A 23395-nucleotide genomic window follows, 5' to 3' on the forward strand; every position below is an offset into this window, starting at 1 on the left:
GATTTTCAATCACAATCATGCTACCAAACAATCTCAGCAATCACAATCATACAATCGTTCCCAATCATGATTCTAGGTTCCAATGGAAGAATTCATAACCTAACATATACTAGTATTTGTAACTGAACTGGTACGCGTAATAAATCATTAATGGGATGATTAGTGATCCGCGCCTACGCGTGGCAGATTCCAACAAAAACAGTGCAATCTTCTGAAAGGCATAACTCCTTGACTATAAGTCTTCTCGGGGCGTGCCACCTATCGTTGAAAATCTCTTCAAGTCTAGTTTCCATATCTACTAGAATTACTCGATTCTAAGAATCACATCAAAAGTTATAATCAGAATAGTAGACATAACTCTTTTTTTCATATTTCTTCTAATGATTTTTTGCTTCGTTTTCGCTCAAAATCGTACTATAAAATATCCATACGATCCTTATTCATTGTAGCTTCTCTCCAAGTGCTCCTAATCCTCAAGCTTAGCTAACCATACTCTAAATACATCTTCAATGCCTGAAATTCATCAAAAAGAAGAAAACATACCGAATAGGAATAAAAAAGCATAGCGTAAGAATATAATGCAACAATGAACCTAAATATGAAACTAAATGCTCTAAAATGCAACCTAAATGCACCTAAAAACTATATATATAAATGACTTATCAACACTTGACAGTAAAAAAGACTACAAGTGTCAATTCCTCAATGAATCTATTTGGCTTTATAATTAAATAATAATTAATTAGATTAGATAGATTAGACTTACTTATCATCCCCTATAATTCATGTACACTTGTAAGTTTACAATTTTAAAAGTATAACTTTAACTATTAATTTTTTTAATAAAGTATTTAGTAAAAATTCTGGAAAATATAATACTCTCCCCGTCCCATAATATAAGTGTTGATTTTGTTTTTACACGTGAATTGAAGTAAATGAAATCTTACTTTATCAGAATGAATAAATTCATTTTAATTGAGAAAAACTTACATTATTTATTTCTTTTTAACAAAAAGTAAAAATTGAACATTTAATATTGTCTGGTTTAATGCATAAAGAAGTTAAATGGGGTAAAAAAATACCATATTGTCATTAATAATGGTGCATTGAGAATTGAAATTATGAGTACGTGTTGGGAATTTAAATTATATTCATGAAGGTATTGTAGGCATTATTATTAATTGAAAATAAAAAAAAGACTTAGGGCATGTTCTCTTCGGCATAAAACAGCTGAACTGAACTGATTGGAGCTGAACTGAACTGAATTGAATTGAATTGAATTGAATTAAATTGAATGTAATAAATATATAAATAATATTTAAATAATAATAATATGAATATTAAAAGAAATTATAATGATAAGTAATAATAATGAATAATAATAATAGTATTTTGGATATTTTTAAATCATAGTTATACATTAATAATATTAATAATCATAAATTAATAATAATAATAATTAATGATAATAATGATAATTAATGATAATTAGTTTATATTATTTATATTAATATATTAATACTTGATGATGATATATAATAACAATAATATCTAAGAAGTAAATTAATGTTACTTTTTTAATAATTGGATTTAATAATATAATAATATTTAGTAATAAAAATAATGATTGGGTTGGACCGCGAAAATTACATCATAAACCGTCTAGAAGCGATTTGATTGATTTATGGGCTAAAAAACGTGGGTTTCTTTGTGCTTTAACCTAAACCATGTTCATCCTAATAATAATAGTAATAATAATGAGTAAAGCTGTAATAAACAAAAAAAATATATAGAAACAACAACAATAATAATAATAATACTTAATAGTAATGATATAAATAATAATAATAATAATAATAATAATAAGTAAAATAAATTATACCAACATAATAATAATATTTAACAAAATGGTTATAAAAGAATGGAGCTGAACTGAACTGAACTGAACTGAACTAAACTAAACTGAGCTGAACTGAACTGAACTGAACTGAGCTGAATCGAATTGAACTGAACTCAACTGAGCTGAACTGAACTGAATTGAACTGTTCAGCTCCAATCAGTTCAGTTCAGTTCAGTTCTGTTCAGCTCCAATCAATTCAGTTCAGCTCTGGACAATACTTTTAGGGCCTGTTCTCCCCAGCTTATTTTCAGTTCAGTTCAGTTCGGTTCAATTTAGTTCAGTTCAGTTCAGCTCTTGACAATACTTTTACTCTCACATATCACTATTCATTTCAGTTCAGTTCAGTTCAGTTTTATTCAATACAATTCAGTTCAGTTCAGTTTTATTCAATTCAATTCAGTTCAGTTCAGTTCAATTTAATTCAGTTCAGTTCAGTTGTTTTATGCCGAAGAGAACAGGCCCTATCTCACATATCCCTATTCGTTTCAGTTCAGTTCAATTCAATTCAATTCAGTTCAATTCAGTTCAATTCAATTCAGTTCAATTCAGTTCAGTTCAGTTCAATTCAATTCAATTCAATTCAATTCAGTTCAGTTCAACTATTTTATGTCGAAGAGAACAAGCCCTTATATTTTAAAACACTTTAAAAATATGACTTATATTATAAGCTGGAGTAATTACTTAATTTTGTGTTAATAACACTTCCGCGAGAAAGTATTTGTCCATATCCGATATGGGCCAATATCACCCATACTATTAACTTGATATGATTAGATGTAGCCCAGATATGATTTAATAGCTAACTGATATGATAAGATATTGTTAAGATATGATATAAGATTTCAACTAATAAGCCAAAAAAAAATTATAAAAAACAAAAAGTTTATAATTTTTTAATATTACTTTTGTTATAAAAATTACATAAATGCCATGATATTGGCCCATATCAAATATGGGAATACGGTCCTGCCTTCCTACTCCTGCTGCACCATGACTCCAAGTCTACGCAGTTTCTCCAAAGTGGACCCCAATACGGCAATACTTTCCCAAGAGTCAAGAGTCAAGACAATGAGACATCCTTAGTCTGAAGACAGATCTACTTACACAAAAACACAACTACACAAGCTAAACACGAAGAACAAAGTGAGAAAAAGCGAACTAAAAGTGTATTTAGGGCTGGTTCATCAACAGTTTTTGGAGTAGTTTTTAGTGTTGGGACTATAATCTACAACTACTTGTCTTTCTTCTTTTCTCTCTCCTTCGTCAGTTCGCTGGAACTTCAATGGAGTCTCCACCGTCTCCAACTTGTAGTTCGTCGCTTCCTTCTGCGTCGCAATTCGCTCATCTTCCTATTATGGCGATGAAAGAGAAAATTGTTGACAAAATTATGGAGAATAGAGTCACTCTCATAGTTGGTGAAACTGGTTGCGGTATAATTTCGACGCTTTTTTCTTCTTCTGAATTTTCAATTTACACATTGTTGATGACGGTTTATTTTTATATATGTATTTCTGAATGTAGAAGATTTAAGTAGCAAGTTTTGGCTATTCAGTTTGTTTATCTTTTTAAAAAGAATTTTCGTAGCCCGCAAATTCTGGTAAGGTTTTTTTAGGTTTAGTTATGCTGATCAGCTACTAAGGGTTAAGACTATGTTCTGTTAAGTTATTTTAGAACAAAATTAGTTTGGATAATTTTCAATGAGTTCTAGTAAGATCAGAGAAATTTCAATAAGTTCTAACACCATATAGAATAAACCCATTACATTGTAAACATCTAAGATTATAATAATCTTTAGTAATTTTCGATAAGTTTAGATAAGTTAAAATCACTTTAGATAAGTTCAAATAAGTGAAAATAAATTGAATAGACTGAACTGCAAGGAGTAGTTTTATTGCTTAATAATGTAGTGATGACTATGATATCAGATTGTAATTTCTGATGTAGTGATGATTTGATATCAGATTGTAATTTCTGGTCTGTTATCGAATATTCGAGAAATGTTTGTTGGGACTTTAAAGGCTCCACCTTTTCGATTTTATATTTTATCTTTACTTTTTGAAAGTATTGTGACTCATAGGGTGGCTCAAATGCAAGGAGTAACTAGGGTTTTTGTGCAAGTGTAGAGTACATCTAAGATTAAAATAGTTTTTGTGCAAGCGTAGAGTAAATAGGAATTTTGTTCAAGCGTAGAGTAACCAGGAAAATTTTATAGTACGTCAACGATCTCTTTGTTTTTTTAAAAAATGCAACATTTGCCTTTTTCATGAGTAGATTAAAAAAAAATCAAATATTCCATCTCTTAAAATAGAGGTAGTATTAGGAAGATGGGGGTAGGAAAGATGTGCATTTTGAGATGGATGTGTGAGAACGACTTAAGAGATAGAACTTGGACATGGAGATATTCAAATGAGGGTGACAGTTGCATGATTTGGGGATAACACTTCCTCCACTCCAAAAAAGAATGCAACACTTGTATTTTTAGAGTCAAACTTTACAAACTTTGACCACGAATTCCCACCACTATATAAATAATAACATGGTCATGTGAGATCTTGTTAGATTTATGTTAAAATGTTGTTTCCAAATATAATTTTTTGATAATTTTCATTAATATATGTCCAAAGATATTTGTGGTCAAAGTTGTGCATCGGAGACCATGAAAACTCAAGTATTGCTTTCTTTGTGGAACGGAGAAAGTATAAAAAGGAGCTTGTTATGGTGATTTGGGCATCTGAGATGTTGACTAGATGATGCATTGGTTAGGGTAGTGGAGAGTTGGAATAGTGGGAATTATAGATGAAGCCGAGGGACTTCAAAGGTGACTTGGATGAGGGTCTTGGAAATGATGTGAAGGAATTAGGTTTACGAGAGCATATACCACTTAATATTAGAGAATGGAGGAAGAGGATCAATGTGGACGGCCATTAAAGATAAAGTCTTAGAGTCATGCAACCACAAACTATTCGGATTAAGGCTTTGGAATTCTTGTTGTCTTGTAGCTAAAATTGCACGGTAGGTTCCTCTTAGAATGTACCAAATTTTTTACGTCCCTACCACTACTGCCACCTTAAACTATCATCATGAAGCGTATAACACCATAAGCGTATGCATGATTGGTATTACAGGAAAACCTACTGTCCTATTTGTCTAAGATACTACATTACCTTTATATGGTACCACCATAAGTGCCTGACTGTTGAGATTGGATGTTAAAACATTTCTCCTACTTTAAACTATGTTCTGTAAACAAAACAATTACATTACTTGCTGAAGATGTGTATTATTCTGTGTGTTGAAGGGAAAAGCTCGCAAGTTCCACTGTTTCTCCGCGAAGCAAACATGACCCCAGTCATATGTACACAGCCTCGAAGGTTTGCTGTTGTAGCTGTTGCTAAAATGGTTGCAAATGTTGTTCAATGTGATGTAGGAGGCGAGGTTGGATATCACATTGGTCACTCTAAAGTCATGTCGTCCAGGTATAGGCGGGCATCAATAAGTTCATGACTTATATATGTATTAACATTTTTTCCACATTCTAGTGTCATGTTCATGGGCATATGTCTTTAAAGGAACTCTCTCTCTATTATGTTAATACCCTGTTCATCCAAAATTAGTTGCAACATTTGATTTTCCATAGTCAAAACTCATCAATTATAACTGTATTCTTTCACCAATATATAAGCATATATATTATCATGTGAGATCTTGTTAGGTTTATTTCAATGTGTACCTCTATAATTATCTCTATGATTATAATAATCTTACTAATTATGCTTTTATGTTATTAATGGTCAAATGTGTGTCTGAGATACTACGAAAAAGCATCCCTACTAAATTGGGCTGGAGGGAGTATATGACATAAACTGCAGTTTTCAATTTGTCTCCTGCTATGCATATTGTCTAGTTAGGGTCTATTTTCCTGTATGTATGTGGAGATAACTAATGCATCTCTATGTCTACTATTTCGACTGTTTTTACATCTGAAGATGAGACCATGAGCCATTTATTGTTGCTGCTTTCATGAACTATGTGCTGGTGAAACAGCACCTATTCTAACATTAACCTGCATCTCATTGCAGTTCAAAAATCATCTTTAAAACTGCTGGTGTTCTGCTTGAAGAAATGCGAGAGAAGGGAATAAATGCGCTCAAGTACAAGGCTATCATTCTGGATGAAGTGCATGAGAGATCAGTAGAATCTGATCTTGTTCTTGTCTGTGTGAAGCAGTTTCTTTTTAGAAACAAAGACATAAGGTTTCCTTGCTCATTTGTCTTATTTGTTTGATTCATTACTCCTTTTTCTTTTTATCTTTTCTTTCCACCCTTACCACTGCAACTGCTTCTAGTTCCTTGTCTTAGTAAGCTGTTTGGTAGAAGAAGTGGATAAATTAATGTTTTTCTGTTCTACAATTATAACAATTATAATTAAAGCTTACATAGAAGTTTGAGATAGCACCTGGAGGGAACTAGCAAAGTTTGAAGATTGAAGACATGTTAAAATTTTCTTCATTATCCTATTTTATTTTCACAAAATGCTTTATTGTGAAAATTGGTAGCAATCTAAAGTGTCATATTCACATAGCTACCGGAGAAAATATTAGAAGGTGAAAGACGTTTGTAATTAACCCTATTTCTTATTGTTAGGCTATGTTTTCTAGCACATAGGCCATAGCTGTCATCTTTCATGCTCTGTTTAATCTCCTTATGGAATTTCAATTTTTTTAGGCTGGTGTTGATGTCTGCGACCGCTGATATATCAAGATACCGGGATTACTTTAAGGACCTTGGCAGAGATGAGAGAGTGGAAGTCCTTGCTATTCCCAGCTCTAGTCAGCACACCAATTTTCAGCGGAAGGTCCTCTACCTTGAACAGGTAAATTTTAAATCTTAGTTTTCGGATGCTGTCTTAAAGATTGCTTGTCTATGCAGTTTCTATCATCTTCTATGCATTTTATATTTCACCTAGTTGATATATGAGATTTTCTATGGTGAGTTAACCACCTAACTTTTCAAGAAAACCTTTCTAACATGTTCCTTGAACCTCATTTTCCTGGCATACCTTGCAAGGAGAGGAGATTCAGAATCTAGAAAGTTCTTGACTGCTATGATGAATTTCATTCAGATGACTTGGTGTTTGCATGTGTTGAAATGTCACCCATCGGCCATATCTTATAATTGCTTTTGACAAGTTTTGAATACTGCTAAATCATCATGAGATGGCTGCTTATTTCATGTTCTGTCATTTAGCGCTCAACTTTACTAATGGAGCAGTCATGAAGAATAGGTAATGATAATATTTCGCAAGAATGGGTGATGAATTTAATAGCCAAAGCCCGAAAATAAGGTTAAATCTTGTCATTACTTTGAGATGTAAAGGTCTGAAGGTTTTAATGTAGAACATGGGTAGACTGGTAAATGAAGTGTAAATAAGTGGATTTAGGACCGAATATGTAGTAAATAGAGAAGTTAGAGACACTAGTTGAAGAAGAACGTCATTTGTTTTCGAGGTCTTAGATGTAGAATATGCTCTACGCTTGTTGGTTAACATCTGAAGTGGAGATTAAGGCCGTTTCAATCTGAGCAGTTGAAGTAAAATATCTACATATCAAGAAGACTGTCCTTTTTAGCTGCTATAGGTTGTAGTTGGTGAGTGGTCACCCATTTTGAGGGAGGCCGGATTACCACTAAAGGCTATTACTCCTAGTGGTGTTGTTTCGTGGCAGAAAAAATGACTTCTTAATCAGAGTATTGTAATTTGCTATAGTTGTCTGCTTGATGGCATATAGTATGAATCAGGGGTGAAACCAGGACATGTAGTATGAATCAGGGGTGAAACCAGGATTAAAGGTGAGGGGGAAATGTGAATCCAAATAACGACCCATCTTTGGAAGCATGAAGAACTGCTCTTACATGAAAATTATCATGTATAAAAACTCAGTGGCCCTTGATACCTTGCCTCTGTTGTCAATTTCTTAAATTTCTTATATTAGAAGAGCTAAAGAGGAGCAAAATAAGAGTTGAAGACTCCATTATGGGTTAGATAGATAAATGAATATTAAAACAAGGAGAAATTCACAAGAGGGGGCCCAACTATTACCCATTTTCTTTTATAAGTCATAACTATGGATTATTCCCCGTAGGTCCCAAGTTTACCATCTTGTGATTTTTATAAGTCTTGAATCACTTATAAACGGTTCAAGGGTAAGATTGCTGAAAGTCTTCGAAAATGGTAAACATTTAAAAATTTTACTCTATAAACCAATTATAAGTAACTCAGGACCTATGAAAATCACAAGATAGTAAACTTGGGACATCCATAGTTGGGACTTATAAAGAAAATGGGTAATAGTTGGGCCCTCTCTTGTGAATTTTTCCTTAAAACTATTACTGATGTAAGTGTAAAACCACGTTCCCAAGTAAGGATGATGATCTTAAACTTAAGAGGAATGAGAATACTCACTCAACACTCTTAGGAACTCACGAAACAAGGATAGTTACCAAAACTCAAGAACTTACTCCAATTTTGGGGTTCTAGGTCAGAGATAAGACTTAGTCAATCTCCCCTAAGCTTACTATTTAAGACATACTCAAAAGAAATAAGGGAATACTTGAACTTAGAGCCACACTCAATGGTTAAGGGTTTAAAACACACGTTTTTTCTTTATTGAATCACTCAAAGCTGATCTTCTACTTATGATTAGCTCCCTGTTTATAAGAAGTATAGGCAGCAAAGAAAATGAAAAAGTACAGCTCAAAATGCCCTAAAACCATCCATCATGTAATGGTTACAAAGCACAAAAGACTCCCGCTTTCACTCCTCTTGTAAAGGACCATAAATGCACCATTAATGAGTTGTTTTGGAGGCTAGCGAATGGGCTAAACACAGACACGCCTAACGATGAACCACCACGCTTCTCCTTAACAATAGCTCCAATGGGCTCTAAGGAACATCCCATGTAAGATAAGTGACAAAGTTGGGCTTAAAAGCAACCTTGAATTGTAAGATGAGCCAAATCCAATAAATTGAAAAGACCATCAAACTTCAATATTTTCGGTCGCCTTGGATTTGTATCATTCTCTTTCTTTGAAAAAAACGCGACCACGAATTTGGCCAATTCTCAAAAGCATAAAATGATCAAAAGAAATGAGAATCATATCAAACAATGTACATTGCAGCACAACACCTGAAAACGTGGCAAAAGAAAATTTTGGACCACTATATTGAACCTCGACTTGATAATCATAGTCATGATCAATAATGTTCTTTTAACCCCAAAAGTGTGAACTAACCAATTGGGAGGGGGTGATAAAATAGTATCAAAATGTTTCACAAAAATCTTTTTTTGGCGAGCTGCAAAAGTTATTCCGCACCAACATCGATCATCAAAGAAGGAACCACCAAATTTTCCAAAATCACCTCATATTGGACTTAAGGTTCTCATACCATAAGGCAACAAGTTTTCTGAGTTCAAGGACAAGAAGTTCAAGCCTCTTCCGATCATCATAACCCTTATAATCGAGGACGGTTTTCATTTGCCTCGTCCAATCAAGAAATGTCTCACTATCAATCCCCCATCAAATTCAGGTTGTTGAAATTTTAGCCCCTATGTTCATCAAACTGTCCAGGAGGTATCACATCTCCATCTTCATTCTCCAAAAGATGCAGTTTTCTATTAGTTTGCAATATCATTTCGGCATTGCATCCATTCTAGTGCTTTGACTCACCTTATACCGACTCCAAGTTCTCTAATTTTTGTGTAATCACCTGTAAAATCTTAGCAAGATCTCCATGAGCCATGTTTTCCACTGTTTTGCTAGACTATTACAAGTACAAAGGCATTTTGCCCGAAACTTTAAACAACTGAATGAAAACGAAAATGGCCTTGAGACTCTCAAAGGCTAACAGATTGTTAAAGTTGAGGAAATTTTAAGCACTTTCAAAATAAGAAACTCCTCAAAAGATTTTCGGATGAAGGAGAAATTTTCAATTAAAATCTGATGCGCTGCATTCGCTTCTTTTTGTGCAACTTTCAGGAACCTGCCTAGTGTACTAGCAAAGAACTCAAAAAATTCTGAAATCTATATCAGTATTCTACACAAAAAACCAGATTCGAGAAAAGAATCACTTGATTTGGACTCCAGAAGTGAGATACCGTCCTCGAAAGTTGACATAAAACTGGTAGAATTCCAGCATTTTCCCTTCACTTCAAAAACGCGTCTTTTCCTCTAATCTCTTCACCGTAGCTCAAATACCAGATGATGTAAGTGTTAAAACCACCTTCCCAAGTAAGGATGATGATCTTAACTTTTAGGAATTAAAATACTCACTCAACACTCTTAGAAACTCGCGAAACAAAAATAGTTTGCCAAAACTCAAGAACTTACTCAAAGTTTTGGGGTTTTAGGCTAGAGATAAGACTCAGTCATCTCCCCAGAGCTTACTACTCAAGACACACTGAAAGTAATAAGGGAACACTTGAACTTGAGACAAGCTCAAAATTGAAGGGTTTACAACACAAGGTTTTTTTTATCAAATCACTCAAAGCTGATCTTCTACTTATCATTAGCTCCCTATTTATAAGAAGTATATGCAGCAATGAAAATGAAAAAGTACAGCTCAAAATAACCCTAAAACTGTCCGTGACGTAACGGTTAGAAAGCACGAAAGACTCCCCCTGCAAAGCACGAAAGACTCCCCCTTTCACTCCTCTTGTAACGGTCTATAAATGCACCATTAATAAACTGGTTTAGAGGCTCTTTTTTTCAGCTAAACCCACACTAATTACTAGGCTGATCATTAGGGCAAGAATTACTAACTCTTGGCCTTATCACAAGCATAATTTAAACACACCAAAGCATAAAAGAATGAAAACGCACATATGGCCTGAAACAGCGAATGGGATAAACACGCACACGCCTAACCATGCACCTCCATGCTTCTCCTTGACAGCAGCTCCAATGGGCTCTAAGGAACATCCCATGTAAAATAAGTGACAAACTCGGGCTTAAGAGCAACCTTGAATTGTGAGATGATCCAAATCCGATAATTGAAAAGATCATCTGATTTCAATATTTTGAGTCACCTTGTCGCATTTGTATCAGTTATAGTGACAAACAAGAACAAGACCAGAACACAACATGCAGAACAAAAACTAGGTTGTTTAGACCTGCCTTAGTCGACAGTGATAGAAACTACAGAAGGAGAGAAAGAACCTTTTGCCTAGGCCTTAGCTACGTGCTTCCAATGAGAGCATTTACTAACCGAGGCCTTCTTCTTGGCTCCAAATGAATGCAAATAGTTCGTCTTAAGCTGGTGACTGTTTGATTTTTTTTTTTTTTAGCTTGAGTTTTACGCTCATGGGTCTTTGATTTAAATTTTTTTTAAGCCTGAATCCGTGGGAGAGCTGTAAGCCTGCTGGAAAAACTTCTTTGGGTCCTGTTTTTGAGGGAAAATCACTAAGTTTGTGATAGCAACTGCATTTTTTGCTGGGTCTTCTCATCTATATACAGAGATATTACATAGAAATGGTGTTATTTCCTAATTTTGATGGTTGATATAGCTGCTAACATGTTGGTAATATAACTATTTAGATTGATTTCCATTTGGCCCGAAGTGATCTGATTTATTGTTGAATTATTCTTTCTTCATCTGTTTCTTCATTTAATAATGATTGGCAATATATCTTTCTTATTGTACTGAGCCAACTGTCAAAAAGAGAAATTCTCTTGTGATAGTTTATGATTGGATTTTCTCCTATAGTTTTACTCCCCTCTGTACACTGGCAGGTCGTGGAATTTCTTGAGGAGAGCGCAGAGTCTTCAGACTCATTGTGTGTGAAATACTGTTGCGGCACCACCCCATCTATGGCTAAGGCTGAAATCAAACACGACGTGCACAAACTTATTCACGAACTGGTCTTGTACATACATAAAAATGAGCCGGACATTGAAAAGAGCATTTTGATTTTCCTTCCAACTTACTATTCATTGGAGCAGCAATGGTCCCTCTTAAAGTCATTTAATTCCGATTTCAAGGTCCATATTTTACACAGCAGTGTGGATACAAATCAAGCTTTGATGGCTATGAAGATAACGAAGTTCCATCGTAAGGTGCATTTGGTTTTTCTCTCTTTACAATTTTGTGATTAGTTGGTTTATCTTATTGTGTTTGGGGTTGCAGACGCAAATAGTCCTGGTATTGAAGTGTACCATTATTGATTTGATCTCTTTAAACTCCAACGATGGTTTAGATAGTGCGTGCTATGATTGAGTAAAGAATAAAAAGGCAAAAGAATCTTTTGGTGAAATACGTTATTTTTTTGTAGTCTTTTCTCCTTTCGTGCTACTCTCTTAAGATCCTAATTTTATATCTCTTTTTGTTATTTTGTTCCGTATTCCCTAAAATAATCCTGAATCGTTGTCCACTTGTCCACTTCTAAAATTGAATAACAATACTTTGTGTACAGCTGAAGTTTCCCTTGATTAGTAAATGAGTTACACTGAACAAAAAGTTTTATCCCCTTTCCTCTGTCACCCTTCTACAGTTTCACCTTGCTCTCTACTTGCCCTCTCTTGCCTCACTATGAAGATGGTATCTCATTACTCATCCCCAACCCCCACCTAATATATTTTCTCATTCTCTTTCTTTTAGTAGTTGCAGGAATCGTACTCGATGGTGGCACTTAATTGTCAACTTTGCTAGCAATTAGTTGAAACTAGCTCTAATTATGGAGCCTTTAAATGTCTACCTATAATATGTGGAGTTGTGCACTTAAGAAAAATATGACAACTAGTAATAGGAATTAGGAACACATTCAACGTAAATTTATGACCTAAATTTGTGGTTGTTGACCCAATTTGGCACTATATTGGCAACAGTATCTATGTTTTCCCAATGTCTTTGAAGAGGCTCTCACCCTAGATGGGATGTGGTCAGATAAAAATGGCCTTATCCTTCTAATATCACCATATTCTTCGTAATTTTGAGCATTAATTGACTTGAATAATGTGAGTAGACGTTACTCGTTATAAATGAGGGCAAAAGGCTTTCTTCCCAATGTATGCTCAATAATTTATCAACATACTTGTTTTGTTGGCATATGTTATCTAACTTTTCAGAAATTTGCATTCTCATGCAAGGCCCTCTTAATAGTCTTTTACTACATTAATATCTGGGTGACTCGATTGATTTTTCTGGGCCTTTATTTATGGGTTTTGAAATGATTGTCGCATATTCCCCCGCTGTTTTTCTTTTATTCTGTACTATGAGCTGCTTTTGATCTTTTTGTCTGATTGATGTTACTATCATCAAATGATTTGTGTAGGTTATATTAGCCACCAATATTGCAGAGTCATCAGTGACAATTCCTGAAGTTGCGTATGTCATTGATTCTTGCCGGTCATTACAAGTTTACTGGGATGAGAATCGAAAAATGGATACATCTGAGCTTGTTTGGGTTTCTAAATCTCAGGTATTCCTAGAGTATCATCATAAACTGATGTCTAGTTTCTATAGAAATCGTTTTAGTTCTAATTGTACCGAGTATTGTGCTGTAGTCTGATCAGCGTAGAGGAAGAACTGGTCGAACATGTGATGGCCAGATTTATAGGTTGGTTACAGGATCATTTTATAATAAGCTGCTAGAATTCGAATCTCCTGCAATTTTAAGGCTGTCATTGAGACTACAGGTGCTCCTTATTTGCTGTGCTGAATCAAAGTTTATCAATGACCCGAAAGGTATGGCCTTCCCCCCCCACACCCCCCCCCCTCCCCACCACACCCCCCCCCCCCCTCCCCACCACACATATGTTCTCTCAATTGTCTTCATTTGTCGTTTGGAGTTTCTTTGTTGGGGTGTATTTATTTACAATAATTTGCTGTCACCTTTTGTGAGATAATTTTCTGTGTTTGTTCTTGTGCATCTTCTATATTTACTGATAGTCTTGAGTTTCTTTCATACTAAAGGTCAAGTCTTTTGTGAAGTTTGATATTGCACGCGTTACTATGTGCTTGCCTGCTTGGTAGTCGTACTTTGCCCCGGGATACATTAAGGGTCATGTTCACTTTGCCTGGGAATACATTACTGGTTATGGTTTTAGTCAAAGTATCATATCAGAAGTACATAGTTTGCTTCTAGCATGACTAAGGTTCTAATATGTTGAGTTTGCTTTCAGCTTTGTCCCAGAAGGCTTTGGACCCACCAGATCTTGACATTATAGGGGATGCACTGAACTTACTTGTGAGTATAAAGGCCATTCACAAAGCACATCCAAGGGGTCGATATGAACCCACCTTTTACGGACGATTGCTTGCCAGTTTCTCATTATCCTTTGATGCTTCGGTGTTGATCCTCAAATTTGGTGCTGCTGGAATGTTACGTGAGGGCATTTTACTTGGCATAATGATGGATATGCAGCCACAACCCATTATGCGTCCCTTTGGTCAGGAAAACTTGGTACTTCTAGTGAAGCATATCTGTCTAGTACATTTATAGATGCATTGTGAAAATGGTGGTTTACATATATATTTGACAGATTTCTGTATGCATCCGTTTTTCTAAGTATTGGTTATCATCTGCAGTTTATGGAATATACAGATTCCTACTTTGCTGTAAACGGAGAGGGTCCTTCTCTTGGTGGAAGGAAGGAGGTGGTTTTCTTGGCGAATCTGTGTGCTTATCAATTTTGGCAACGTGTATTTAAGGTAAAAAGTATGTTTTTTTGTCGCGAACTTCTAGGCATCTAGGCGCATTATTTTACAACATATATAACATAATCGACCATTCTCTTGCTATGAAGGATAAACTTCGGTTGCAGCATTTGAAACAGCTTTTAAAAGTTGAAAACATAAAAGTGCCACAGGCATTGCTCCCCAAATTTGAAGAAGAATGGTGCTTCTTCCATAATTTATTGCCGTCATCGATGAATCAAATTTCTGAAATATGTATGTTACTATGTATCTTCAGACCCTTGGAACTATTCATCAGAATTTGGTTTAATATGTAGCACTTTCTTATGCAGATAATGACATTTTATGTTCGTTGCATCGATATAGGCCTAAGTTTCTTGCCTCTTCTTGTGGGTTACCCTCCTACTATGATCCTTATGAATTTAGACATGAGTGCCTTCTAGAATGTCAGCCAAGTAATGATTCTGTTGATCTTCCTGAGGAAAATGAGTCCAATGAAATGAAAAAATGTATTGCTATGCCTTTTGTGTCCTCTCACCAGTTTCAAAGTCAAAGCGTGGCAGAGAAGTTTGCAAATGCTATTAAAGAGGTAGCACCCTTTGCATGTCCTCCCTTTTTTCCTCACTTGATAGTATGCAGTCTCACTTGTCTAGTAAATATTGCTTGTCAGATCCGAGTTCAGCATGCAGGAAACTTGGTTGAGGACCCTCATCACTATGTTGAGGAGAAGGGGTCACATTTTGATGGGGAAATATCAATGTGCAGGTTTTTTGTCCAAGGATTTTGTAATAGAGGCAATGATTGCCTGTTCTCCCATTCCCTCCAAGCCAGAAGACCTGTGTGCAAATTCTTTGCATCTTTACAGGTACTGATATCTGCCTACACTTTACCTGATATTGGGTGGTAATTTGCTGGAGAGAGCAACATTTTTTAGATATTGTCTCAAATGCTACTACACCTTGATGCTCCATATTGATGATATGAAGTTAAGAACTTAGTCTCTTTTATATTGTTGTGTATGGTGAGCTACAAAAAGGACAACAAGTTGACTGTTACATTTCTATTCTGAGAGCAAGGTGAATAGCCCAATGCTTAGATCTTACATCTGGCTATCTGGGAGCATGATGTCATGCTCAGTCCTGTTACATATTTTTTTCATTACACCTATATGCTCAAATTGAAAGAACATAGAGGCATCCTAAAAGGAACATACACTTGTAAAACATTTATTCAGCCAAATATGCATGCAAGTAACATGCAAGTACATTGATAAAAAGAACATGGAAAAATGATAAAAGAAAAGCATGTAGGTGCAATGAAAAGAACATGTTACCTATAGCATGATGTGCACATGCTCCTAGGTGTGGATATTAATTGTGCCATTAAAATTTATGAAATTGACAGTTCTTAGTGGCCTTCGGTCTGTTGTATTCCATCAATTCAGCCATGACCTGTGAAGCTAGTCAATGAATACATAAAGAAATATAGAAAAAGGTAATAGTGCGAAAAAGTTTTTTCCTTACAGTTCTCTGCTTGCTTTGCTCTTTGTTGTATCGTGTTTAGGCGTTAGGAAATGGATGGACACACCTCTCTAAGATACTGTAATCTGACCTCTTCATTATTGTTGTTCTCTTAAGTTTTCTCCACACATTTTGCTGCTATCTAGCTTATTCCAGCTCTAAACAATTGTTAGAACTGATATGCAGGGTTGTCGAAATGGTGGCTCATGTGTCTTTGCTCATGAGCTTGGTGCACAAGTTGTGTCACCTGGATCAAGTTTATGCATTTCAGAAGATGAAGGTGGTGATGCTGCAGCATTTGTGAAATTATTTCCCACGTCTTCCGATGGTTGTCTATTGGTGCTGGATGATACGGACTTGCATTTTTCATCAAACTTCTCTCAGCATTGTGAACCATCAAAAATTATAGCCACAACTCCTCTCTCACAGACCTCTGTATTTGATCCATCACTCTCTGGTGTTCAAATTTTGTGGGGCAAACATCAACCTTTTGACATTTTTACCTTCAGAGCAGTTCAAAATCCTATTTCTTGGGACAAAGTGAAGCGTGTCTTCTGGTTTCCAAATTTTGATAGTTGTGATGAAAGCCCAGAAAGACAAAAGCGTCTTTTGCAGAACTTTTTTGAGCATTTGGCTCTGCGCATATTGGCTGATACATTGTTCGACGTGCGTGTCATCCTTACCATGAACAATATCAGGTTCTCACACCTGCAGGTACAACATGTTACTAATGAAACCTTCAAATTCTTGTTCCCTGTTGTTAAACTGCTTTGTCTTTGACCTAGTCATATATGTTGCCTTAGTGCTTTTAAAATTTTAGTTTTCAGAGGATTACCCTCTGACTATGCCTTGGACACTTATATGTCTTGGATGCTCGATTATTCAGAATTCACACTGCCTTCAGTTTCATATACTAAAGGTGCAGCAGTTCCCACTATTCTTCAATCATGGCTCTATTAACATGTTCCCTTGGGTTGGGAAGGGTTTAGGATGGAAGTTGTTCTAAAAGTTGAGTTTCTAGGTTGCTTAGAAAAATGCAAATCTGACCTATTGGGGTGTCCATGTGTTGTAAATGAACATCTAACATCGGATCTATTTTGGTATTGGACATCTTAGCTTTGGACTTGCCCAGTTTGAGTAGTCAATTATTCCACTGAGTGTTTTGGTGAATGGCTGAAAGATTGGGGTCGAGGAGTAATTGGCACATAAGGCTAGGGCTGGCAATGATGCGAGCCGAGCTCGAGTTTGACTATACTCGACTCGAACTCGAAAACTCATACCCAAACTCGACTCGAAAACTCGCAAGCTTCAAATTTTCAAGCTCGAACTCAAACTCAGAACCCAAACTCGAGCTCGAACTCGTTTCAAGCTCGAACTGGAACTTGGTTAAAGCTCGAGCTCAAACTCGAACTTTGCTCAAGCTCGAACTCGGTTCCAGCTACATATCTGCATTCTTTGTAGATTTTTTATGAACAAGAAATATATAATTTTTTGATATACTTCCTTCGTTTTTTTTTTTTACTTGCAACACTTTCCTAAAAGAGAAATAATTAATTACTTGCAACATTTTCTATTTTTGCTTTTCTTTTCTCTCTATCTCTCTCCAATCACATGGGCCTTCTTTTTTTTTTTTTTTCCTTTCTACCTCTCTCATACCCAAAAATTGCATTGGAGTTGATAAAAAAAAAGTGTTGCAAGTAAAAAAAAAGGAGGAATTAGTTCTATTTCTTATAGGAGAAATTCCTTCACTTTGCCTTTAGGTCATTTAATGTACTTTTTATAAAGAAAAGTTCCAACTTTTAGAAAAAATGGTTAAACTTTCATAAAAAAATAAAAAGTATATATATATTATTATTTTTGATTATCTCATGATCTTTTCGAGTCGAGTATTGGGTTGCTCGACTCGACTCGTTAACATGTCGAGTTCGAGCTATGACCGAGCTATGACCGACTCGAGTTTGAGTAGCTCGCGAGGTGTCTTGACTCATTGCCAACATAAGGCCTGGGATTGGTTTGAAGAAATGGTGCTCTAGGATCATACCTTAAGTTATGATGATATCTCCAATCCTCATTGTAAGGAGCGTGAAAATGGGTTATATTCTCATTGGGGTTGACCAGAAAAACAACCTAAAGCATTTATAATTTCAACTTTAAAAGTAGGACAAATATCAATAGTATGAGAATATCAGAACAAATATCACAATCTAGATTTAGACTCATTTCCAACAAATTTAGACATTTAAGTGCTTAGAGTAGCAATTTGTTGAGCATTTTTTTTGTAACCGACTTTTAAGAAAACTTAAAGCGATATCATTTCTTGTACTAAATTATTGTGTATTATGTGCCTTGTTAGAAATTAAAGTCTTAGCTTGAGAATGAGTTACCAATGCACAACCACTAGCAGCATCTATCATTAGGTGACAGACCCTCATAAATGTATCAAATTAAGAGCTGGTCACTTATTTGATGTTGGGACAAGTCTACAAGAGGCACAAAGTCTTATAAATTTTTTCCAATATTCACATAATGATCCATTAGGAAGTTGCCTTGTACCACAATTTTCCTTCGTTATGGATCCAATCCTTCTTACATGAGATATCTTCAAAACTAAAATTAGTGCGCAAATATATACTATCTCTGTCCCATGATAATTGCAATACACCATTGTGCACATAGTTTAGGAAGTAAATAGAGTGAGGCATAGGTTTTATTATTTTAATTAATGTTAAAGTTGATTTGATAGAAGATACTGGGCATGTATATATCATAGATAAATTATGTAGGTACTTTGATTGGGGATGGATTGTTCTTGTTGAATCATCATTTTCAATAAAGGTATGGGGTATAGTTGTCTAGTGACAAGTGATAACATAAAGTTATGGGGGTATAGCTGCAATTAATATGGAACGACTGGATATAAAAACTGTTGCAATTAATATGGGATGGAGGACTAAAATTATGAACTTATTAATAGCTGAGATACTACTTGAATATGGGTTAGTCATTAATGTTTATTAGTTTGCATCTAATTTTATCTAGAACAGCAGGCTTCAATAACTATTTGTTTAATATTAGGAGCTTGGCTGTCCGTTTGTTGACCTCACTCCTCTATCCTGCCTTTTGATAGTTGGAACAAAGTTGGCTGACGCAGCTGCATGTATTTCAAGCCATTTCTTTCAATTTTTTTGACATATTGTTGGCGGTGTTGCAGGTGGAGAAGTTGGGAAGAGATTGCTTCTTCTTTCTGATGGAGTCATTTCGATTTGATGAGTCGACGTTTGGAGTTGTGCCAGATGCTGTGAATTCTAAAAGACCTCTAGTACTATCCAGTCCCGTTTCCTATGTTTTCACACTGCATCCACCTTCTGACCTGCAGTTTGGAGAATACGCTTCTGCCTTGCATGATCACTTGCACAACCACCAGTAAATTATCGGACTGGAGTTATGAGCCGTGCAGCTTTTTGGACTTCAACCTGTTAATATTTAGTTTTATCAGCTTAAAATGAGGCAATCTGTGCAGCTTCAATATTCGTCGTCACTAGTTTTAACTTATCAGTAGCATAGTACTCTAGTAATTTTGTCGGAGGAACTGCACCCATCTCTAACTAGCCAACTAATGATTGCATTTTGAAATATGATTATGCTGGCTTAGGTATTTAAAATCTTTATGATTGAATTCCTGGGCATTGGAGGCTTGCGACCTAATTAAAAAAGGGAAGTTGGGTAACTCTATCCAGGTGAATTCCTGTATCTTCTTTTACGATTTCACCTAGATGAGAGGAAGTAGTGTAAGATATATCGAATCCAATTCACTGTGCATCTGGCCTCCAGAAAAAACGTGACATGGTCACATGAGGAGCATCTTTGAATTTGTGCAATAATCAGATGAATTTCACTTTGTAGTTTCGAAAGGGGTGTATATTAGTTAATATAATTGATGATAATAATACTTATCAAAAAAAAAATAATGGATGATAATAAGGTTGTTGCCTTTCAATCCCCTGATTGGTTGACATTAAACTATTTGAATTGAAAGAACACATGGATACAAGTGTGATGAGAGAATATTAATATATTAAAGGAAAAATTGATTTTATCAGTCCCAACTATGGGCGCCCTGATAAAAACAGTTCAAACTTCAATTTATTATTGTTCAGTCCCAATTTTTGGGGGTATTTTACAATAACGGTCCCAGCAGGTTTCTAACCTGCTGTAGCAGGTAAACTTGCCAAAAAAAAAAACCCCACCCCCTAACAACCCCAGCCCACCACCAAACCACCAACCTTGGCCCTACCAGCCCGACCAGCCCCCTCCCCGAAACCACCAACACCAGCCCACTCCCCGAAACCACCAACACCAGCCCACCAGCTCCCTCCCCGCAGCCACCACCCCCCACCCCCCGCAGTCCCTTCCCCTGCAACTGCCGCACCCACCGCCCGCAGCCCCCTCCCCTTCCCCTACAACTGCCGCATCACCCCCTCTCCTTCTTCTGCAACCGTCGCACAACCCCCTCCCCTCCCCTTCCCCCGCAAACGCCGTGGCGAGGCGAACACTGAGAGGAGGCGACGACTCGATAGGGGTTGAGTGAGAGGAGATGAAGACCGAAGACTCGACGGGGGTTGAGTGCGCGAAGGGACGGGGAGGGGAGGGGGTGTTGCGCGACTGGCGGGGAAGGGGAGGGGCGGCACGACTGGCGGGAAGGGCAGGGGGCGGTGCGACTGGCGGGAGGGGAGGGGGGCTGGGTGTTGGGGGTGGTGGGTTAGGGGAGAGAGGGGGGTTGGAGCAGGGGAGGGGAGGTGGCAAGGGAGGGGGAAGGGAAGGTGGCTAAGGGGGGGTTAAAGCAGGGGAGGGGAGGTGACCTCTTAAACCGGTTACTGGTCAACCTGGACCGTTATTGTAAAATACCCCCAAAAGTTGGGACTGAACAATAATAAATTGAAGTTGGGACTGTTTTTATCAGGGCGCCCATAGTTGGGACAGATAAAATCAATTTTTCCTATATTAAAAGCCATATAATATCTATGATGATAGTTAAACCATAAATATTTACTAGTGAAGTAATGATTGGTGTCTAGTTATAAATTAGGCACTATCGAATCATTGTTGATCTATGTGAAAATGATTCGTTTCCCACAAGTTTTAGTTATGTTATGACTTATTTACTTAGTCTCATAGTTCTGTTAATAATGCTACATAAATTAGGAGTTTTAGTTAATTTAGAAGTTTTTAGCTTGTAAGTTTTTATTATTCTACATAGAACAGGTTTTCAGACTTTAAGCATCTTAGGAGACTAATTACACTAGGGGAATAAAGCATAATAAGCATGTAACTACTATTTGGGTATTGACGCTTACAAAGTACTCTTGGGTCGTTGAATATACGCCACACTTGGAGCAGTTGATTTGGTTTCATGCTTAGAAAACCCTAAAGGACAAGGTTGCTTCTAAGTGGGAGGGGATGCTCTATGTGAGAATGACTCGTTTCCTACAAGTTCTAATTTTGTTAGGACTCGTTTGTTTAGTCTTCTAGTTCTGTTAGGAATGCTATGTAAATTAGGAGTTTTAGTTAATTTAGAAGTCTTTTGCTTAAGTTTTTACTATTATATTTAGAATAGGTTTTTTTAAACTTTAAGCACATTAAAAGTCTAATTACTATAGGTGAATAAAGCATGATAGGCGTGTAACTACTCTTACTTGCCGCCCAAGGTAGAGTTAGAGAGATTAGTTAACAGTTTGTTATTTTGTAGTGATCTTGTTATTTAGTTTTTGATGTCTAGTCTAATTAATTTGTAATGCCTATATAAGGTTACAATTTACGATTAATGAAATCCATGTTTGAGTTTAAGTAATTGTTAAGCATTAACGTGTAAGTTGTTAATTCTAACTGTACAAGACTTCGATTTTATGTTCTATTGAAGTTTAGACTTATAAGAAAACTTCTTAATCCGTGATTTGAGAGATCCATCCTTCTATATTTCCATTTTTATTGGACCATCACAATAAAATTACAAACAATTAGTGTCTTTAGCATTAAAATACACATCATCTGTGGTCTCCATGGGCAACTATCTTTGGTTACCATTCTCCTCATTGTGTGTAGAATATTTTGTTTTACTAGCTTTTTCTTACCTTAAGTGTTATAAGGATCCAACTATTTGTAATTTTTACCTTAAAAACTGTTAATACAAAAATAGCCAATATAATATATTGAACCTTAGATTAAATAAGGAAAACGTGAACAATGATGAAAGTATGGACGTAATCCAATGGTTATGAATGGATAAATCGATGGATATGCTTTGTTTAGATTTCTTATACATGATTTAATCACCAAGGAATTAGAATAAGGGTTTGAAAGCTTAAATAATTTAATTAGCTACTTTCATAGTACACAAAGTACTTGAGTTGATCAAACTCAATTACATTTCACTATGTAAAAGTATAATACAAACTAAGCTATTTGTACTACTAAATCAAACTACTATTATGCTTAATATAACTCTAACTAACAATAAGATAAGTATGAAATAACTATAGATAAGAAGTAAGAGTCCTAGAGTGCTTAAAACAAGAAAAACCTATTCCAAGAGTGGAGTGGTAAAAACTTGTAAGCCAAATGTAACTATGACTAAGTTATAAAGAGTCATAATAGAACTCGATTAAGGCATGAATCACACTCCCCTTTGATGCTTATTGTCTAAGGTTAGTAAGTGTGCATCCTACCACCTTTGTAGTAAGAAAACCAAGGAACGATCCATGCATACTACCTAGCTCCAAGTGAGGAACTCTCAATCCAAGGGCAATCAATGGAGCATCATCTAATCCTGCATCATCCTTCCCTTCTTCAAAAGCTATTGAGCTCAATTGAGCATCTTCTTCATCATTTAAATATGACGCGGTCCCCATTGTTGAAAGTATAACTTACCCCATAGTCTCGTAGCAACTCTAGCTTGTAAGCATTGTCATTAACTTTCTCAATAACCTTGAAAGAATCCACTGAATGCGGCAATAAGCTTATTCTTGTGCATGTTGGGAAACCTTTCCTTTCTCAAGTGTAGCCAAACCAAGTCACATTCCTTGTAGACATGTTGCTTGCGGTTCTTGTTAGCTAACACCTTGTATCTCTCATTCATCTTCTTAATCCTAGCACGTACCTAAGCATGAACCTTGAGCATAGCTTAAGGGCATTCACATCCTTGTCAAAACTTATAGGAGGGGCCAGTCGAGGCAAAAGCTTGGCAACGTAGTACTGCCCATGATGAATAAACGCTCGGTAGTCTGCACGAAGC

At 36.0% G+C, this 23395-nt stretch overlaps 1 protein-coding gene across 2 annotated transcripts; it reads left to right on the forward strand.

Moving 5' to 3' along the window:
• Nucleotides 1-2980: 2980 nt before the first annotated feature.
• LOC104898938 (DExH-box ATP-dependent RNA helicase DExH8) lies at nucleotides 2981-19748 on the forward strand. 2 transcript variants are annotated; one of them, XM_010686073.4, is made up of 14 exons: nucleotides 2983-3330; nucleotides 5199-5376; nucleotides 5980-6153; nucleotides 6625-6772; nucleotides 11686-12009; nucleotides 13224-13370; nucleotides 13456-13636; nucleotides 14074-14354; nucleotides 14480-14602; nucleotides 14698-14842; nucleotides 14920-15176; nucleotides 15258-15452; nucleotides 16294-16821; nucleotides 19319-19748. In XM_010686073.4, exons 1-14 carry the CDS (start codon nucleotides 3183-3185, stop codon nucleotides 19532-19534), a joined length of 3045 nt encoding a protein of 1014 aa, XP_010684375.1. In that variant the 5' UTR covers nucleotides 2983-3182; the 3' UTR covers nucleotides 19535-19748. The 2 variants fall into 2 exon arrangements, with proteins under 2 accessions (XP_010684374.1, XP_010684375.1); XM_010686072.4 differs by having other exon boundaries at nucleotides 2981-3330; nucleotides 14920-15452.
• The last annotated feature ends 3647 nt before the right edge of the window (nucleotides 19749-23395 follow it).

This window comes from Beta vulgaris, chromosome 7, assembly GCF_026745355.1.
Source record: "Beta vulgaris subsp. vulgaris cultivar EL10 chromosome 7, EL10.2, whole genome shotgun sequence".
In the NCBI taxonomy this organism is placed as follows: domain Eukaryota; kingdom Viridiplantae; phylum Streptophyta; class Magnoliopsida; order Caryophyllales; family Amaranthaceae; genus Beta; species Beta vulgaris.

What these genes read in the sequence shown, in the direction of transcription:
- LOC104898938 (XM_010686072.4), top strand. Translation starts at nt 3,183, where the DNA reads ATGGAGTCTCCACCGTCTCCAACTTGTAGTTCGTCGCTTCCTTCTGCG. An exon ending in TTTAGAAACAAAGACATAAG is followed by an intron (nt 6,154 to 6,624) that starts GTTTCCTTGCTC and finishes CAATTTTTTTAG; the next exon opens with GCTGGTGTTGATGTCTGCGA. An exon ending in AGGTCCTCTACCTTGAACAG is followed by an intron (nt 6,773 to 11,685) that starts GTAAATTTTAAA and finishes GTACACTGGCAG; the next exon opens with GTCGTGGAATTTCTTGAGGA.